The sequence below is a fragment of the Megalobrama amblycephala genome, linkage group LG13, assembly GCF_018812025.1.
Source record: "Megalobrama amblycephala isolate DHTTF-2021 linkage group LG13, ASM1881202v1, whole genome shotgun sequence".
NCBI classification, from domain to species: Eukaryota; Metazoa; Chordata; class Actinopteri; order Cypriniformes; family Xenocyprididae; genus Megalobrama; species Megalobrama amblycephala.
Genome location: NC_063056.1, coordinates 13,241,148 through 13,260,090, shown reverse-complemented (window position 1 = coordinate 13,260,090; position 18,943 = coordinate 13,241,148). Strand labels below are relative to the sequence as shown.

General features: G+C 35.4%; 2 protein-coding genes across 2 annotated transcripts in view; both read left to right on the top strand.

Moving 5' to 3' along the window:
- LOC125242827 (syndecan-2-A-like) overlaps nucleotides 1-3,367 on the top strand; it is a 38,424-nt gene extending 35,057 nt beyond the window's left edge. Inside the window, exon 5 of the mRNA XM_048151815.1 lies at nucleotides 1,622-3,367. Coding sequence (XP_048007772.1) covers nucleotides 1,622-1,785 — 164 coding nt within the window. The 3' untranslated portion in view covers nucleotides 1,786-3,367. The remainder of the gene's footprint in view (nucleotides 1-1,621) is intronic.
- A 2,278-nt stretch (nucleotides 3,368-5,645) lies between these two features.
- Nucleotides 5,646-18,943, top strand: part of LOC125243150 (carboxypeptidase Q-like) — a 59,257-nt gene continuing 45,959 nt past the window's right edge. The window contains 5 exon segments of the mRNA XM_048152548.1: nucleotides 5,646-5,775; nucleotides 6,296-6,454; nucleotides 6,456-6,750; nucleotides 6,835-7,042; nucleotides 9,446-9,653. Of these exon segments, the coding sequence (XP_048008505.1) occupies nucleotides 5,770-5,775; nucleotides 6,296-6,454; nucleotides 6,456-6,750; nucleotides 6,835-7,042; nucleotides 9,446-9,653 (876 nt within the window). The 5' untranslated portion in view covers nucleotides 5,646-5,769.

Below are 18,943 nucleotides of genomic sequence, written 5' to 3'. Positions count from 1 at the left end.
TCTGCTGCTCGTGAGGCGTGTGTTGCACAATCGCTCCAGTGGCCTCGTTCAGCTCCCACAACACTCGATCCTGCTCTGCTTCATACTACAGTAACGTTAATAATCTAATCCATGAACATGAGTTCTTCCCAACTCCAATCCCTATTCTTTTGCACTGTCCGTTGAAGTGGAGACCACATATCCCAAGATTCCGCTCTCAAATTTGGCGTCATCAAGCTACGCCTTTGTTTTGAATATGCTTCTAGCGACCTCTAGCGGATAAAATTATTACATATTGTACCTTTAACTACTTGGCACAAGCTGATTGGTTCATGTCGCATCTGTAGCCAATGAGCTTGCTGCTCACAACATTTAAATGGCTGATTAGCAATCACTATTGCAGTATGCAGTGCTCTTTCCTTTGAAACCCTCCACCTTCCCCAGCACCACCTGTATACAGTAGATCTGCTATAAGTAATTTATATATATAATTAGTGCTGTCAAAATTAACGCGTCAACGCATGCAATTAATTTTTTTTCTTTTTAACTCGTTAAAAATATTTAACGCAAGCGGCAGGTCTTAAAGTCACAGCAGCCTAATAAACCAGTTGCTGTGATGTCTGTCATTAATGTTAATCAAAGATCAAAGGTAACAGAGAAAAATGTATCTTTAATAAGGATTAATCTATATTTAATTTATAATTTATGCAGTGAAGTGTGTTTGGTAACTTTATTCAATTTCTGTATATTTCCTGTTAGATGGGTAGGAAGGCCACAGGTAAATATGACATTTATTATAAGTTAACTTAAATTAAAGCCTAATAAATGTTGAAATTGATAGCTTTTAGTTATACTGTAATGATGAATGTCTATAATCAATGTTTAGACATCAGTATTAGTATCAGTGATACTGGCCTTCATTTATAAAAAGATGCCATTAAACAAATATTTAAAATCTACTGTCTTTAAGTTGTTTCAAACTGTGAAATCATTACAATATAAGATGATTAAAAACTCCAATGTTTTTAATAAAAATTAATTTTAATTGATTGACAGCACTAATATATATGCTCTTTGTGCAGCAGCATAACACAGCAGCAGATCAGCGTATGTATTGGCAGTAGCAAGTTCCTGTATTTGTTCTGCAGCAGCAGAAATAATCAACAGCAGCAGCAGAAGCGTAGCAGATCTGTTCCAACAAGACCAAATACATTAACATACTAAAAATCTTCCAAGGGTTGTCATGATAGAAATCTAATTATGAAGTGATGGGGAAGCATATCTCTGCCAGAGCAACACATTAAATAGAAACGTAAACCATTTTTAGATGACCTAATTGAGCAATATTTGATGTGAGCTTTATTCCACAACATAAATGTTTTAAGATTAAATATAGTTTTTTGAAGATTTAATTTTTTTATTTTGAAGTAATCAAAAGTGCCCATAACTGAAGAATCACCCAATCTATTTTCTGTAAATTAAAAAATTGACAAACCATTTCAGATTTTCACTGATATTTTGATTCATTTCATTTGTAGCCGTGAGCCTTTGTTGAAGTACTTGAATATGGTTTATGTGTTAGATATTATAAACGTAAACAATATTATTTTTGTTTGACATGGCGTCTTTCTTCTTGGTGCAGCGGTTATAGCGGGTGGAGTGATTGGCTTCCTATTTGCCATCTTCCTGATCCTCCTTCTGGTGTACCGTATGAGAAAGAAGGATGAGGGCAGCTATGACCTTGGAGAGCGCAAGCCACCCAGCTCAGCCTATCAGAAGGCTCCGAGTAAAGAGTTCTACGCCTGAATGACCAATCATTGCCAACAGTAACATCATTATGACAACCAACTCCTCTCCGAGAGTAATGGTGGATCGGTAGCACATCGAGGGGATTTTTTTTACGGGGAACCTTTACTTATTTAAAAAATGTAACAAAAAAGTAATTTTGCTTCACAAACCCAACCGGGGCTTGTATTTTCTTTTTTGGGATCAAAGATTGTTTCTCTATGGTTTTTGAAAACAATTGTTGTCAGTGTATGAAAGTAAATCATTTCTCACAGGTTTTAGTCATTGACTACTTTATAACAGTAGAGGTATGTTTTATTAAAGAACAAGACAATTCCAGGGTGGAAATCCTGGGTTATATCTGAGACCTTTAATTTTCCACTGATTACTTTTCAGTAACTTATCTCAGTGTGGACTTTATCAGTAATTTCGTTTTCATCATCTCATCATGTTTGTAAAGGGTTTTATCTCCTTTGGCTTGTGCCATTATGTTCTTCAGTCAAACTGAATGTGTGTGTTTTCGTCTGGCCAATATGAAATCGTTCAAACATCACAGCATACTACAGAATGTTTAAATGTATTTTGTTATTTTTCATGATTCTAATGTAGTTGGTACAGTGTTAAGTCCCTGAAAGTTCAAATTCTACACATTCCTCCATACTTGCGCTCCTTCATTCTCTCTTTTTCTGTCTCTTAGGAAAATCAGTAGTACTTGACTGTTTCATCAAAGTTTGCCATGCCTCCATTCATAGCATTCAATAGACTTAAATGATTAAAATTACTGTAACCATGATATGTCTACATTGGACACAAGCTTATCAAGGTCAACCCCCCCAAAAAACTATTTGATATCCAGTTACCCAACACTTAGAAGGAAAAAAAGCTCATTAGAATAAGATATGGATTATGAACAAATGTAATGAGTCCAAGAATGAATCTTCCATGACAGGTTAATGTCATTTACCCAGTAAAAGTCGGCAGTTTTACTGATTTTTACGCCCACGCTCTTCTCAATCGACACATTTTCAGCGTTCACTGTTGACTGAAACCCTAATGAAGGCCATTTTTCTTTATTTCATAATATTATCCCTCATGCGGAAGCAGCTTTTTAAATGATTTCTCTTTAGTTTCTGACTCGAGCATATTCTGCTGAATGTCTCTGACCTTCCAAAGACTCAAACAGTGTTGTTAACAGTGATGATGATTAATAACGTGAATCACATCTGCTCATTTTTACTCTTTTCATGTGCATTTCAAATGTTTCTTTTAAAGACCTGACCATTTAGAGTCAACGACGTCTCTGTATATGTTAATATACAATAATTTATAGAATATAATTATTTATATACTACATATTATATGTAATATGTTAGTTAAAAAAAAATCTATGAAAATGTATATTCACAAATGTTTTAGAAGCCCTTGAAGTGCCTACTGTTCTGAAACAGTTCTACAGGGATTTGAGGACATTTGTGCATCGGAATGATGTTAAAAGCTGGAACTGGAGAAATGTGATGAGTGGTGATGTCACAGAATTACAGAAACAGTATTGTATTTCATAAAAAAAACACTACTGAATAAACATTTTCTCATGGTATTTTAATTATGCTTCTTGTGCATCAACTTGAATTCACCTTGTGCACCTCTCTTTGGAGATTATCCTCAACTGTTCAATGTGTGTGTATGAATATGTACATCATGAATCAATATGCATGCCAAGTGTCTCTCAGCTCTCTTTGGACCATCAAACACAAGCTGTGGTGGAAATGTAACACCTCTGAAGAAGATTGCTCTGGGATTTATCCCTAGATGTTAAAGCTCTGACAGGAAAATGTACTAAACGCACAAGTTGCCACAAAGGCTGTTTTATTCCAAAAGAACCTCGCACTAGTTGCTGTCAAAACACCTGTCCACAACTGTTCTACAAAATATATGCATAAGCATGAGCGTAGCTGCACAAGCCCCTGCCCTTCATTTTCAAGTTGACATTCAAGTTGACATGTATTATTCATAAATTTGTTTGTTTTGATATTTACCGTTTTTTAGTGTTGTGTGTTGCCCAGTCATGACATCAAATTTGTATTGCCAGAAGGCTAATTCGCCATGGGTTTTAAGGCCGTAATGTCAAACCAAACCAAGGAGAGAGATCTAATTAGGGAGATTTAATTATAAAGTAATTCATTTGGAAGTACTTGTAATAGGCCTACGTGTTGATTATGCACACATTCACTCTTATAATCTTTTGCCTAAATATGTAAAATTTTCAAGGCTTTGTTATATTTTTGTCGTGTCACATTCAAGTATGAAAAAAATTACAAAAACTGTCAATTTAACAGTATTTTACCGTTAAATGTACCGTTCTATCTATTACAGTTATTCGTTACGGAAACTTTCTGTAAACCAATTAACTGTTTTTCACCGTAGCATTTTTACAGTCTTTTACTGTTAAATTCACAGTCATTTTTTACAGTGTACCCACATGAAAAAATACTAATTTATAGTAAATACTTGTGTTTTTGAGCCATACTATAGTAAAGTACTTGAATTAATTTGTTGTGGTAATTCTATAGTTGCTGTGGTAATATAACAACCATAGTAATATAAACAAATTACTTTACCCAATACTGTACTAAGTTTTCTATAACTATAGGGTATATTATACTATAATACACTAGCTACAGGTTACTGTGGTAAAAACTAAAGTATACTACAGTATTTATTACAGTTTATCAGTTCACTATAGTATTGTAAATACTATAACATATACAGTATACTACAATTTACTGTAGTATGGTTCAAAAACACTTTAAATTACTATAGTATTTTTTCACATGGGATCAAATTTGTATTGCCAGAAGGCTAATTCGCCAAGGGTTTTAAGGTTGTATAATGTCATACCAAACCAAGGAGAGAGATCTAATTGGGGAGAATTAATTGTAAAGTAATTCATTTTGAAGTAGCTACTTGTTATTAACTCTTAATCTTTTGCCTAAATATGTCGAAATTTCAAGGCTTTGTTATATTTTTTGTCGCGTCATATACAAATATGTATTAGCTAGTCTACATAAATGATATCGAAATTTGACAAAAAAAAAAAAAAAAAAAAAACCTCGTATAACAGTTGTAGAATATTAAATGTTTAGCTTACATCTTATCTTATCAGTTTTTTTTTTTTTTTTTTTTTTTTTTTTTTAAATGACTAACACACGACTTACTAGTTACGTAGGCTAATTTATTCGTACTTTTTGGTAATTTCATGACTACGATAGACGTCGCATGCCCAATAACGTTACCATCAAATACCAAATCACAACGTTGTCCTCCTAAGGTTAAGATAAGGAGTGCTGTTAAATCCCAGTTGTGCAGGTGGGGCATGTTGTAACACTACGTTACAATGTGCCCCTATTAGAACTATTATTCTATTCTATTCTATTCTATTCTATTCTATTCTATTATGAATTCTAATGATAAACCATGAGAAAAAGGTGAATAAAGACTGAGTCAATGTTCAGAAATTATTAATTATTATTATGTTTGTTATTAGAAACAAAACCACATAATTGTACTGGACGTGTGAAATTAATGTGGGGAAAAAAAATAAAAAAAATACTCTGAACCCCAAGTGAATTTACACAAACTGAGAAAGTCAAAAAGTGTTACTTTGTGCCCTGCTCTCCTACAAATAATAATTTATTAGGGGAATTGTAATGTTGCTGTTGTTGTTTTAATGTTTTTAATTAGGTTATAAAAATAATAATTCTTATGGGATTTCTAATAAAAAAATAAATAAATAAATAAATAAATAAAAAAAACTCACTCGACATCCGTGAGTTTTGAAATCAATATAAAGAATATATAAAAAACTACACCGGTTTGTGGAATGTTGTTTTGAAAGGCGTATAGTTAGTTGAATACTAAACGCGTTTTGTGTGATTGTCCCAGGGCGCTTTCCGTAGCCACATGAGAGCCCAATGTTTTCAAGGAATGTACAGTGTACTTTGAGACATGCCGGTAAATTGTTTATACATTTTAATACTTAGTTATTCAAATTATGCATACAATTATTCTAATGCCTTTCCCCCTAAAGCCCAGAATAAGGCGTTACGTGGTGTATTTTTTTGTTGTTGCATAAAATCAAACAGTTCGTTGTATTTTTAGATTTTTAGGTTCAGTATGAACTCTATGATATGAACATAATGTGATTATTATTGTTACTGTATCAATCTAACATGCGAGAGTTGTCGAAAAAAAAAAAATGGGAGTAGCTTAAATATTTTTGCTTAAATGTGTAAAATGTTTTCATATCAGAAACGAACATGAAAAAAAAAGTTGAAAACAGTTCCAGGAAACAAATTATTTAATAACCAGTTGAACTGCATTACTGTCAGATTAGAGAAAAACTTAGCTACTTTATATATATTTTAAATGGTTTAAAGCACATTTAACTCATTTAATACTGTATTAATAAGTAGCATTTTTTTATTTAATCAGATGTGTATGACTTGTTCTGTTTCTCTCATGTGCTTTTCAGATGACTGGTAATAAAAACAGGGGTCATAACTCCAGCAGTCAGGTGCTGCCTACTCTTCTTATCCTCTGCTGTCTTCTACAGTGTCAATCGAGGCCTCACAGTTATGACAGTAAACCCCTGTCAGAAATATCCAGAGAGGTTTCTAAGTATTCTGACATTCGCTCAACAAATCATAAACCTCGCAGTATATGGAAAAGCCCAGAACCGTTCCTATGAGAGGCTGGCTGAGTTCACTGACACTATTGGAAACAGAGTGAGTGGCTCTAAGAACCTAGACCTGGCCATCAAGTACATGTACAATGCCCTTGGACAGGACGGACTGGAGAATGTGCATCTAGAGCCTGTGAAGATCCCTCACTGGGTGCGGGGGGAGGAGAGTGCAGTGATGCTTCTACCGAGAAACCACACTTTAGCCATACTTGGGCTTGGCAGTAGTGTAGGAACTCCTCCAGGGGGTTAGTAGGACACAGTCCATCATCTAGTGATTACCTTTTAAATACCTGCACCTGCTAATATCTAAACTTATGTTCTTCTGGCAGGTATAGAGGCAGAGGTAATCGTGGTGGACTCTTTTGAAGAGTTGAAGAAGCGAGCGAGTGAGGCTAAAGGGAAAATCGTTGTGTATAACCAGCCGTTTGTCAGCTATGGAGAGACCGTAGCCTATCGGGCTTCAGGGGCCTCAGAGGCTGCTAAAGTTGGAGCCGTTGCCTCTCTTATCCGTTCAGTAACTCCATTCTCCATCAACAGGTCAGAATCAAAAGGCTCATTAATAGGACTGCCTCTGTAAACTAAAGGCTACTGGATTTTTAAATAGAAATTTGAATAATGTGTCAACAAAAGAAGGAAATTAAAATAAGTTTAAAAGTAACCTTAAAGACTGACACTCCAGAGATTACTTGTTTCTTTACATAAGATACACTACAGATCGAAAGTTTGGAATAATTAAGTTTTTATGCTTAGAAGTCTCTATGCTTTCCAAGGCAATATTTATTTGATGAAAACTACAGTAAAAACAGTAATATTGTGACATATTAGTACAATGTAACAATATGTAATATTTATATAAATAAATATTATATAAAATATTTTTTATATTTCAGTATCACATGATCAGAAATCATTCAAATATGCTGATTTGGTGCTCAGGAAACATTACTTATTGTTATCAATATTTAAATCCATTCAGGGGTTTGGGGTAAGATTAAAAAAAGAAAATAAATAAATACAAACCCGATTCCAAAAAAGTTGGGACACTGTACAAATTGTGAATAAAAACAGAATGCAATGATGTGGAAGTTTCAAATTTCAATATTTTATTCAGAATACAACACAGATGACATATCAAATGTTTAAACTGAGAAAATGTATCATTTTAAGGGAAAAATAAGTTGATTTTAAATTTCATGTCATCAACACATCTCAAAAAAGTTGGGACAATGCCATGTTTACCACTGTGTGACATCCCCTCTTCTTTTTATATCAGTCTGCAAACGTCTGGGGACTGAGGAGACAAGTTGCTCAAGTTTAGGAATAGGAATGTTGTCCCATTCTTGTCTAATACAGGCTTCTAGTTGCTCAACTATCTTAGGTCTTCTTTTTCGCATCTTCCTCTTTATGATGCGCCAAATGTTTTCTATGGGTGAAAGATCTGGACTGCAGGCTGGCCATTTCAGCACCCGGATCCTTCTTCTACGCAGCCATGATGTTGTAATTGATGCAGTATGTGGTCTAGATGTGTTGTTCTGGAGGAGCATATGTTGAGCATATGTTGTTCTAGAACTTGGATATACCTTTCAGCATTGATGGTGCCTTTCCAGATGTGTAAGCTGCCCATGCCACACACACTCATGCAACCCCATACCATCAGAGATGCAGGCTTCTGAACTGAGCGCTGATAACAACTTGGGTTGTCCTTGTCCTCTTTAGTCCGGATGACATGGCGTCCCAGTTTTCCAAAAAGAACTTCAAATTTTGATTCGTCTGACCACAGAACAGTTTTCCACTTTGCCACAGTCCATTTTAAATGAGCTTTGGCCCAGAGAAAACGCCTGCGCTTCTGGATCATGTTTAGAAATGGCTTCTTTTTTGACCTATAGAGTTTTAGCCGGCAACGGCGAATGGCGCGGTGGATTGTGTTCACTGACAATGTTTTCTGGAAGTATTCCTGAGCCCATGTTGTGATTTCCATTACAGTAGCATTCCTGTATGTGATGCAGTGCCATCTAAGGGCCCGAAGATCACGGGCATCCAGTATGGTTTTTCCGGCCTTGACCCTTACGCACAGAGATTGTTCCAGAATCTCTGAATCTTTGGATGATATTATGCACTGTAGATGATGATAAATTCAAACTCTTTGCAATTTTTCTCTGAGAAACTCCTTTCTGAAATTGCTTCACTATTTTTCGCCGCAGCATTGGGGAATTGGTGATCCTCTGCCCATCTTGACTTCTGAGAGACACTGCCACTCTGAGAGGCTCTTTTTAGACCCATTCATGTTGCCAATTGACCTAATAACATTTAACTTTTCCGGCCTCTTATTGCTACCTGTCCCAACTTTTTTGGAATGTGTAGCTCTCATGAAATCCAAAATGAGCCAATATTTGGCATGACATTTCAAAATGTCTCACTTTCAACATTTGATATGTTATCTATATTCTATTGTGAATAAAATATAAGTTTATGAGATTTGTAAATTATTGCATTCCTTTTTTATTCACAATTTGTACAGTGTCCCAACTTTTTTGGAATCGGGTTTGTAAATAAAGAAATAGCAAGGATGCATTAAATTGATCAAAAGTTTACAGTAAAGACATTCATAATGTTACAAAACAAATAAATTATGTTCTTTTGAACTTTCTATTCATCAAAGAATCATAAAAAAATGTATCATGGGACCACAAAAACTGACATACTGGCGGCTAAAACATTCAGCTTTGCCATCACAGGAATAAATCTAAACATTCTTTTAAATTGTAATAATATTACTTCTTTTTTTTAAATGTATTTTTGATCAAATAAATGCATTAGAGACTTTAAAAATATCTATATTATTCCAAACCTTTGACCAGTAGTGTAAATTGTGAAAATAATTCATGAAACATTTAAAAGCATATATTTATGTTTTTAACTCACATGTGGTGTTGTTTTCAGTCCCCACACTGGCTGGCAGTGGTACACGCCTGGAGTGGTTCAGATCCCCACCGCCTGCATCACTATCGAGGATGCCCAGATGATGGCTAGGATGGCCAGCAGAGGCCAGAGGATTGTGGTGCGTCTTACTATGGCGGCCCAAACACTGCCAGATGTTGACTCGTTCAACACTGTGGCTGAAATCACAGGCAGCGAGCATCCTGAACAGGTAGGTGACTTTAAATATGCTATACTGTACTGCAGATAATCTCACAAAGCACACCATGCCTTTAAAGAATTTTAATGATAATACCCTTACAATTATTACTAATGGTTTACAACTGAATGTTGACTCATGTACACTTGCAAACCTTATGTATTTTAGAGTTTGTAATTGTTTCCAGTCAAGACTGACTTCACAAAAAGTCAACATGAATCAGCATTTCCGTAATATGACATAGTTAAATGTGATATTCAGAATAAATAAATAAATAAATACAGGACCAGACTGGAAATTGAAAATTGGTTTTTTCAGGCCAAAATGAAGTCAAGATCTGCAAAAATATAGTTGTTTGACTATTTGTTAACATTAGCCAATAACCTTGCATGGTCTAGATGATGTAAGATGAAACAGAATGTCTCACAGGTGGACCAAGTTATTCATTTTGTTGAAAGAATTTTTTATTTTTTGGAATGATGTGCACTGATGAACCAGGATGAGGTAAATTAAGAAAATGAATAGGTAAATAGGCCGGGTTCATTTGATCTGCATTTCGCATTAATTTATTTATACACAAAAGCTTAAAGTGACATTGTTTACACAGTTTGTCACACACTGTCACAAATTGTTTGTCAGTTTTTGCCTTTCCGTTGGAATCACACCCATGACTTTGGTGTTTTTAGCGCCATTCTCTATTGTTTGTGCTGTAGGAAAACACAGCGTCTCGTTCAGTATTAATTGTGTAAATTATTCATATTTATATGCACAGGTGAAATTCTCACAAAAAAAAAATCTTTATCGTGGATACACATGAATTTGTTCCTAAAGGCACAATATGTAGGATTTTTGGATTAAAATATCCAACAACCACTAGACCACATTTTGTTGACTTGTGTACTTATATTATACCAAATGTTTCCAAGAATGTTCAAATCCAGAGAAATAAGCAATTTTAACCAGGACTCGAGACGTGTTTATGCGTCGCCTATCAACCATGGAAACACCAAAGATGCTTTATTATATTAAATGTTTTATTAGACATGTCAGCAACTGTTTGGATGGATATATTCATCGACAGAAAACTAATCATGTTATATAGCTCAACGCAGTAAGTCTTATTGTTTAAATCTTGTTTTCTTGATTTACAGTGAGTACCATGTTTTACCATGACTAATATCGATCTAGCTTACTGCAGTGTGCAACAAGTGTGTCATAGCAGCTGCCGAGCAAACATAGAGTAGCACTATAACAACTTTCAACACCAAACATATCTAATATGATAAAACAGCGCTGCTTTACCCTACATTCTCTTGACCAGAAGAAGCGGCGCCAGCGACTGCGGGATAAGAAAAGCTCCACTGCTCTCGAGACGTGTGTTGCGTCAAAGTCCCTTTAAGACAAGTAATTTCACTCGGCGGCCATCTTTGAAACGCCTCTCGGGCATCCTGGGCATCATGCAATCTCTTTGAATGGGGAACATCAAATTCTCCAAAACTGTTTGCCAACCTTATGATTAAATTTCATATTTGAAATCACCAATGAAATCTTAACAACAACCGGCTCATAAATTTAGTTTCTAAACGCTCGAATCATGACAAAAAAAACTATTTTTCAGGCTGGATCAAGCTAATGCGCATGTGCAGACCTAAATGCGTGTCTCTTCAGAGGCGCGCATCTGACTGTTTCTATAGAAACCGGTGATTCTAACGGCCGCTGAAGTGATGCGATGACTTTACCAGTCGGCAATTGGCTCTTATTTAGAAGGCGGGACTTATTCCGCCATATTGCGCGTTACACTTTCTCCCATTCAAAACAATACGAGTGACACGTCTTGTGTTATTCTATAGTCTTTGGTTGCGTTCGTCTCTCATTAGCAATTGCTCCAGCGGCCTCGTTCAGCTCGCACAGCACTCGGCCCTGCTCTGCTTCATAATACAGTAAAATTAATAATCTCATCCATGAACATGATCTCTGCCTGAGTCCCATCCCGATTCTTTTCCACCAGCTGTAGACGTGCAGGCAACACCTCCCATGATTTACGCCTTTGTTTTGAATAAGTGAACTCTAGCGGTGAAAAGTTACATATTGTGGCTTTAACCTTGTTCTAATGTTAATGAATTTAGAGTATTCTAAATAAGCGACCTCATGCCAAAGGTTAGTAATGTGCATGAAACATTCCCAGTGAATGAATGAATGTGATTGTTCTACTCCATGTGCTCTGTTCCAAAACTTAGTGATCTGCCTCCTTAGGTATTACAGATACACTTCTGATGAGAGCTGCACAAATAATCATTAAAAGATTGTGATTTTGATTCCAAAATCCATGCGATCTCATTCCTAAATGACAACAATTCAACTATGTCTGATAAACCGTTGACATGTACGATCACAGCGAACATTCAAAACTGCATTAGCTGCTGACCCAGAGAGAGCAATTGTCATGTGTACTTTTGGTATGAAACAGTCATCAGAACTGTCTTCACAAACAGTCTTTTCAGCCAGACAAGATGTGGTATCGCATTACAAGTAACTTGAGTTACGTAATCAGATTACTTTTTTTTCAAGTAACTAGTAAAGAAACGCATTACTTTTAAATTTACAGCAAAATATTTGTGTTACTTTTTCAAATAAGTAACGCAAGTTACTTTGTTTTCCCATGTATTGACTGACAACTCTCCTGTCCCAATGTTGAGAGGAATCGGGAGTGCAGAGACGTGTGTGCTGTTTGAACATGATTGTTATTGTAGTCCTAGACTAAATGTGAGCATTTACTCATCTCACTTGCACAAAAACAGATTCAGTATTGAATGAATAAAAACAGTGAAATACAAACTCAGAATTTTAAGTAAACCTGTAATAATTAAATGTTAAATTACACAAATATACTTTGTTTTTAATTTCATTTATTAACCAATGTCCTTGCTGCTGACCTTTAATGATCCATTTCAAACATACCAATAAGCAAAAATGACTTTAGTTACATTACATTTATATTACATTTGTTTCATTTTTGCTGCATTTTCTTTTGTTGCAAGGCCAGCTCAGGTGACAAAAAGTAATGCAAAAGTAATGTAATGCATTACTTTCCATAAAAAGTAATTAACGAAATTAGTTACTTTTTTAGGGAGTAATGCAATATTGTAATGTATTACTTTTAAAAGTAACTTTCCGCAACACTGCATATAAGTATCACTATTTCTGTATTACAATAAATGATCACAGAAGTACTTTTAATAAAAAAATCATAGAATGGATATAAACACTGATGTCTATGGTAGCAATTAAAATAGTGTAAATTACCTTTTGAAAATAACTTGACTCTTTAAATAAAGATTGTATCAAGTGATGAGAAGCGACTGTTGTATTTTTGATTGAATCATTCATTCAAGAGATTTGTTCACATTCAAGAGATTTGTTCAGAATGCTGATTCATTCAGTAATGAAACAAGGGAGCCGTTGAATCATTCATTCAAACCAATTTTAAAAAATGTAATTAAATATTTTGTAGATATATTTAGTCTAATCTGTATGTAGATATATAAGAGACTGCAGCAATTAACATTTTGTCAGAACCTCTATAAATTACATTTTTGTTTAGAATCATGATCTCTATTTAAAAAAAAAAAATTGTGACTCCTAATTTATCCAGGATTGTACAGCTCTACTTACACCAAGGCCCAAATGTAGGAATAGTTATGCTGCTTTCTAAGATACCTTGTCTTGGCCAGATTCTAGGCTAGCTAAGAATGTGTCCTTTGTGGAGAAGGCAATCCTTGAAGCACATCACCAAGGTACATTAAAGAACCAGTATAATCTGTAAAAATAGTTCAGTCTATTAAACTGCCTATTTTCCAATATTCGTGTTGCGTTCTGTATTTTTGTGTCTCATGGAGTTGCCTAAACAGTCATTTGGGGGGTTCCACCTCATTTATGATACTACCTTAGAAGGCAACTGTCTAGGGAGAAAGTAGACCATGAAGCAGCTCTCTAGGTTTGGGAACAGATTCACAACCATTATCGGTGTTGCATTCTCTGCCGATGCCAAACAGCCACGATGAGCCGTGCAGAGGTCATTCTGACATTTGTTTGCATTGCTGCTCAGCAGGACATCAGGGAACCAATTACAGAGATCTGCTTTTTCTTAATGCTTGTGTTTATGGAAAGGAATCTGTTAGATAGGAGTCAGAGGAATAAGGTGTCTACTTCCTTAGCCCCAATTATATAGAGTATAGAGGATTTCTCAGCTGCCCAGCTAACACTAGTCTGTGGCCCCTTTGACTGATCATCATACATCTGTCCAGCATCCACTGCCAGCTTATATCTAATTAGAGACTTGTTAGGGAAAGTTTTCTACTTCTATTAGTGTGCTGCCCTCTCTGTCAGTTCCACAGCTATGCGTTATATTTTCAGCACTCTTCCCTGTTAATGTCTTCTGTGGGAGGTGGTGAAAGATTCAGTGTGATTAAGTGTGAAGGGAAAAAGAACCATTCTGCAGTCTTAAATTTTAATAGAAGTGTTCAGCTCGAGTGGTCTGTTATCCCTCACACTCGGATGCATGACCACAGCTACCTAAGAGAGAGAGAGAGAGAGAGAGAGAGAGAGAAATAATGAAATATGAGGAAATGAAGCCTCACACAGAAACCAATGTTAAACTGTTTTATAGACAGGCACCAGGTGAATCTTCCAAAACTGTCCAAGAACATGTCTGGGTCATATTTCACCCTGAAAACTAAAGAAAGAATTTTTTCCCCCATGACAGCATTGCACCACCTCCCTTCCCACGTTGTCATTATTGCAGTAATTGTAATGAATGTATTATAAAAAACAAAAACATTAATTAATAAGTTCATGGTGCACACAATGTTACATGATCCTTAAGAAATCGTTCTAATACGCTGCTTTGATTTTCAGGAAACCTTTCTTATTATCATCACAGTTGAAAATGGTTGTGATGCATAATGTAGCGTGGAATCTGCAAAAAAGTGTCCTTTTCAGGATTCTTTGCTGAACAGAAACTTAATCTGGGTTAAAATAAGTTGGGTTTAAAATGGAAAAAAAACCCCCAGTGATTGTGTTGTTTTAACCCAGATGTTAAATGTTTGCCCAACCTGCTGGGAAGTTTTATTTAACCAAACTATTGTTTAGAAATTACTATGGCTGGCTTAAAATGAACCCAAAATAGGTAGGTTGGAAATGAAAAATCAGACACATAATTACTAGAGGCAACAATAATAACCAAAAGGTCAACATTTATTAATAAGTAATTTAATAAATGTTTGTTTAATTATTATTCATTAAACTTCATTTATTAAACATATTAATAAATGCACTGTAAAAAAAGAACAGCTGGTTTAACTTAAAGGTGCCGTAGAACGTCTTTTTAAAAGATGTAATATAAGTCTAAGGTGTCTCCTGAATGTGTCTGTGAAGTTTCAGAATACAATAAATCTCAAAATACCCCATAGATTTTTTTAATTAATTTTTTTAACTGCCTATTTTGGCGCATCATTAAATATGAGCCGATTTAGGCTGCTGCCCCTTTAAATGCTCACGCTCCCCGCCCACGGAGCGCGCGCTTGCCTTAAACAGTGCATAAACAAAGTTCACACAGCTAATATAACCCTCAAAATGGATCTTTACAAAGTGTTCGTCATGCAGCATGTCTAATTGCGTAAGTATGGTATTTATTTGGATGTTTACATTTGATTCTGAATGAGTTTGATAGTGCTCCGTGGCTAACGGGCTAAAGCTAACATTACACACTGTTGGAGAGATTTTTAAAGAATGAAGATGTGTTTATGAATTATACAGACTGCAAGTGTTTAAAAAATGAAAATAACGACAGTCTTGTCTCCGTGAATACAGTAAGAAACGATGGTAACTTTAACCACATTTAACAGTACATTAGCAACATGCTAACGAAACATTTTGAAAGACAATTTACAAATATCACTAAAAATATCATGTAATCATGGATCATGTCAGTTATTATTGCTCCATCTGCCATTTTTCGCTATTGTTCTTGTTTGCTTACCTAGTCTGATGATTCAGCTGTGCACATCCAGACGTCCTGCCCTTGTGTAATGCTTGAACATGGGCTGGCATATGCAAATATTGGGGGCGTACATATTAATGATCCCGACTGTTACGTAACTGTTATGTTGAGATTCGCCTGTTCTTCTGAGGTCTTTTAAACAAATGAGATTTATATAACAAGGAGGAAACAATGGTGTTTGAGACTCACTGTGTGTCATTTCCATGTACTGAACTCTTGTCTTTTAACTATGCCAAGACAAATTCAATTTTTAATTCTAGGGCATCTTTAAAAAAGTAAGTTACCTAATTGCCTTAAAATTTTGAGTTCATTGAAATGAAAAATTTGAGTTAATACAAGGAAGGTTTAATCAACAGAAAATCAAAATATTGTTATCTGAACCAAATAAATTATCTAAGTTGACAAAAGAAATGTTGTGATAACAAATCATGAAAATATATATTTTTTACAGTGTGTTAATTTCCAACTTAATTTGGGTTCATTTTAAGCAAGCAATACAGTAATTTTTAAACAATAGTTAAGTTAAATAAAACTACCCAGCAGGTTGGGCAAACATTTTACCCAATCACTGGGTCTGTCCATTTTCAACCCAACTTGGGTTGTTTTTAACCCATGAAAGAACAGCATATCTTTGAAATAGATCATTTTTTATTTATCATTTTATCATTTTAAATATATCATTTTTTAACATTATGAGCCCTATTATACACCAGGCGCAATGCGGCGCCAGGTGCGACGCAAATGTTTTTTGCTAGTTTCGGCCCGACGCAATTATCACTTTCACGTCCTGCACCACGTTGTTTAAATAGCAAATGCATTTGTGCCCATTTGTGCGCCCATGAGTGTGCTAGTCTTACTATTTTGAGGCAACTGAAAACGACTGCGCCATTGACCAACAAAAACCTGGTCTAAAGTAAATGCCGCAATATTTGTTTTGTTATTTAAAGAACACGATAGTAATATGCGCCTATATGTGGGTGCACCGCACACATACATTCTGCTTATTACACACACACGGATGCGCAGCAGCACACAAACATGCCAAATATTAAAAATAAAAGGATTACAATGTAAAAGATTATTATTGTGTGCATAAAGATAAAAATGCTTTGGTGGAATCCGACTTGTCCAGTAGATTACAAGTCATTTCCTCACTAGAGAAGCATTCAGTTTTTCCGCTTGCAAATTCCGCCATGTAAATAGTGAATCCGCCATGGCGTGAGCACAACTGGCTTTTAAAGGGAATGGGAAATGAAACTCTGATTGTTTTATTGCACGTTACACCCTAAACACACCCATTACTTATTAAGAGAATAGGGACCCTTTTAGACCATGCACCGGGCACGCCAACCATTTTTCCCGTCCTTAAATTAGCAAAAGTGGATTCGGACACGCCCTAAGCGCATCTGTGCCATGCTCTTTAGACCATGCATTTAGATCGTTAAAATTGTGTAATTTTTAATCAATTTAATACATCCTTGCCGAATCATTTCATCATGGTGATCCCAACCTTTTGAACGGTAGTCTATTTGCAGGCTGTTAAGGATAATCTAATTTGAATCACCATTGAAGGGTGACATGTTTTTCTGAGACTCACGAGAATGAGATGTTCTATACTCTCTCTTACACATGCACAAGTATTCAGAAAGCTGGATTTGTTCCTCTTTCGTCCTCTGAACTCTTTCATGATCTCAGCAGGACGGAATGCTACAGGATTGCTGACTGAACAGGATTTGAGTGCTTCATTTGGATTTTCAATTATATACTAGCAGACTAAGTGGAAACAAGTCTGTAACTTTAGAAAGGTGGTGAAGTGAATCTTGCAAGCTTCCTCATACTTGGCCATATTTACTGATTTAAAGGGCCGATTAACTGGTGGAAAGATGGGCTTTTAATAAACCTTGGCTGTCTATGCCGTAATAATTTTTTTTTTTCAAAAAGCTGTGCTGCATGACTAAAGAAAACCGAGAAAAGGGGCAGTGGTGTTCCCTTTTGCCAAAAATGATACGGAAGTGGAAGTGTAGTTTTCCTGAAAGCCCTGGAGCTGTCCACCGGATGACGCATTTTGCTGGTTGAAAATCTGCAAACTTATACTTTATGTATAAAAAAAGATTAATTTGGGAAACAGATTGAGTTGCACTTCATATTTAGAAAGTACCATCCTTTTTTTTTTTTGTAAATTCTCATTTCCTTGTAGGAGTCGACTTTTCCTTCCTACTGTTGCAATAGTTGCCCGAGGTTACTCTTGGTGAAATGGTCAGTGTCAGTCAGTGTTTTCAGCTCAGTTCTGAATTGGGATTGGTTTAGCATTGGTGTTCTAATAATCTGCCATTAGCGATAATGGTTTTGGGTATTGAGAGTTTTATTCTTGTCTATCAACTCATCGCATCACAGGAATGATGTGATGTATTCTGACATGCACAACGGTCAAACGCAATCACTATGCATCATATAACCTTTCAGTTGGCCTTTTACTTGAGAATTTCCTCCTTTTGTTAAAACCAGAAGTAGGATAATGCCAGTCCGTTTATGCAGAATTGATATATAATGGCAGGAAATTCAGAGTAGATATACCGCTCGTGGCTGGTAAAAATTTTGCTGTCAACAGCGATTGTCTGTTAAAACTGTTTATTCAGGAGAATGATGTTATATGACTTCATTATAGACAGTCAGCGAACAAGTATATAGAGATTTTTACAAAAACAGAATGTGCAATCTGTATTTAAAATACTTGAGGACTACTTGAGACCACAGCAAATATGACTTTCAAAATCATTATTTCATAATCTACACTACTGTTCAAAAGTTGGGGGTCAGTAAGATTTTTTTTTTTTACAAGAAGTTTTGTTTTTGAAAGAAGTCTGAAATATTATTACAATTAAAATGCTATTTATTCTTATGATGTCGAAGATGAATTTTCAGCATCATTACTCCAGTCTTTAGTGTCACATGATCCTTCAGAAATCATTCTAATATGCTGTTGTGTTTTTGAGAAACATTTCATATTATTATTAATGTTGAAAACAGTTGTGCTGCTTAATATTTTTATGGATTCCGTGATGCATTTTGTTTTTTCTCCAGGATTCTTTGATGAATCGAAAGTTCAAAATAACAGCATTTATTTTAATCTTTTGTACTATTATAAATGTCTTTACTATCTCTTTGGATCAATTTAATCCATCCTTGCTGAATAAAAGTATTCATTTCTTTGACCTTGACTCCAAACTTTTGAACGGTAGTCATT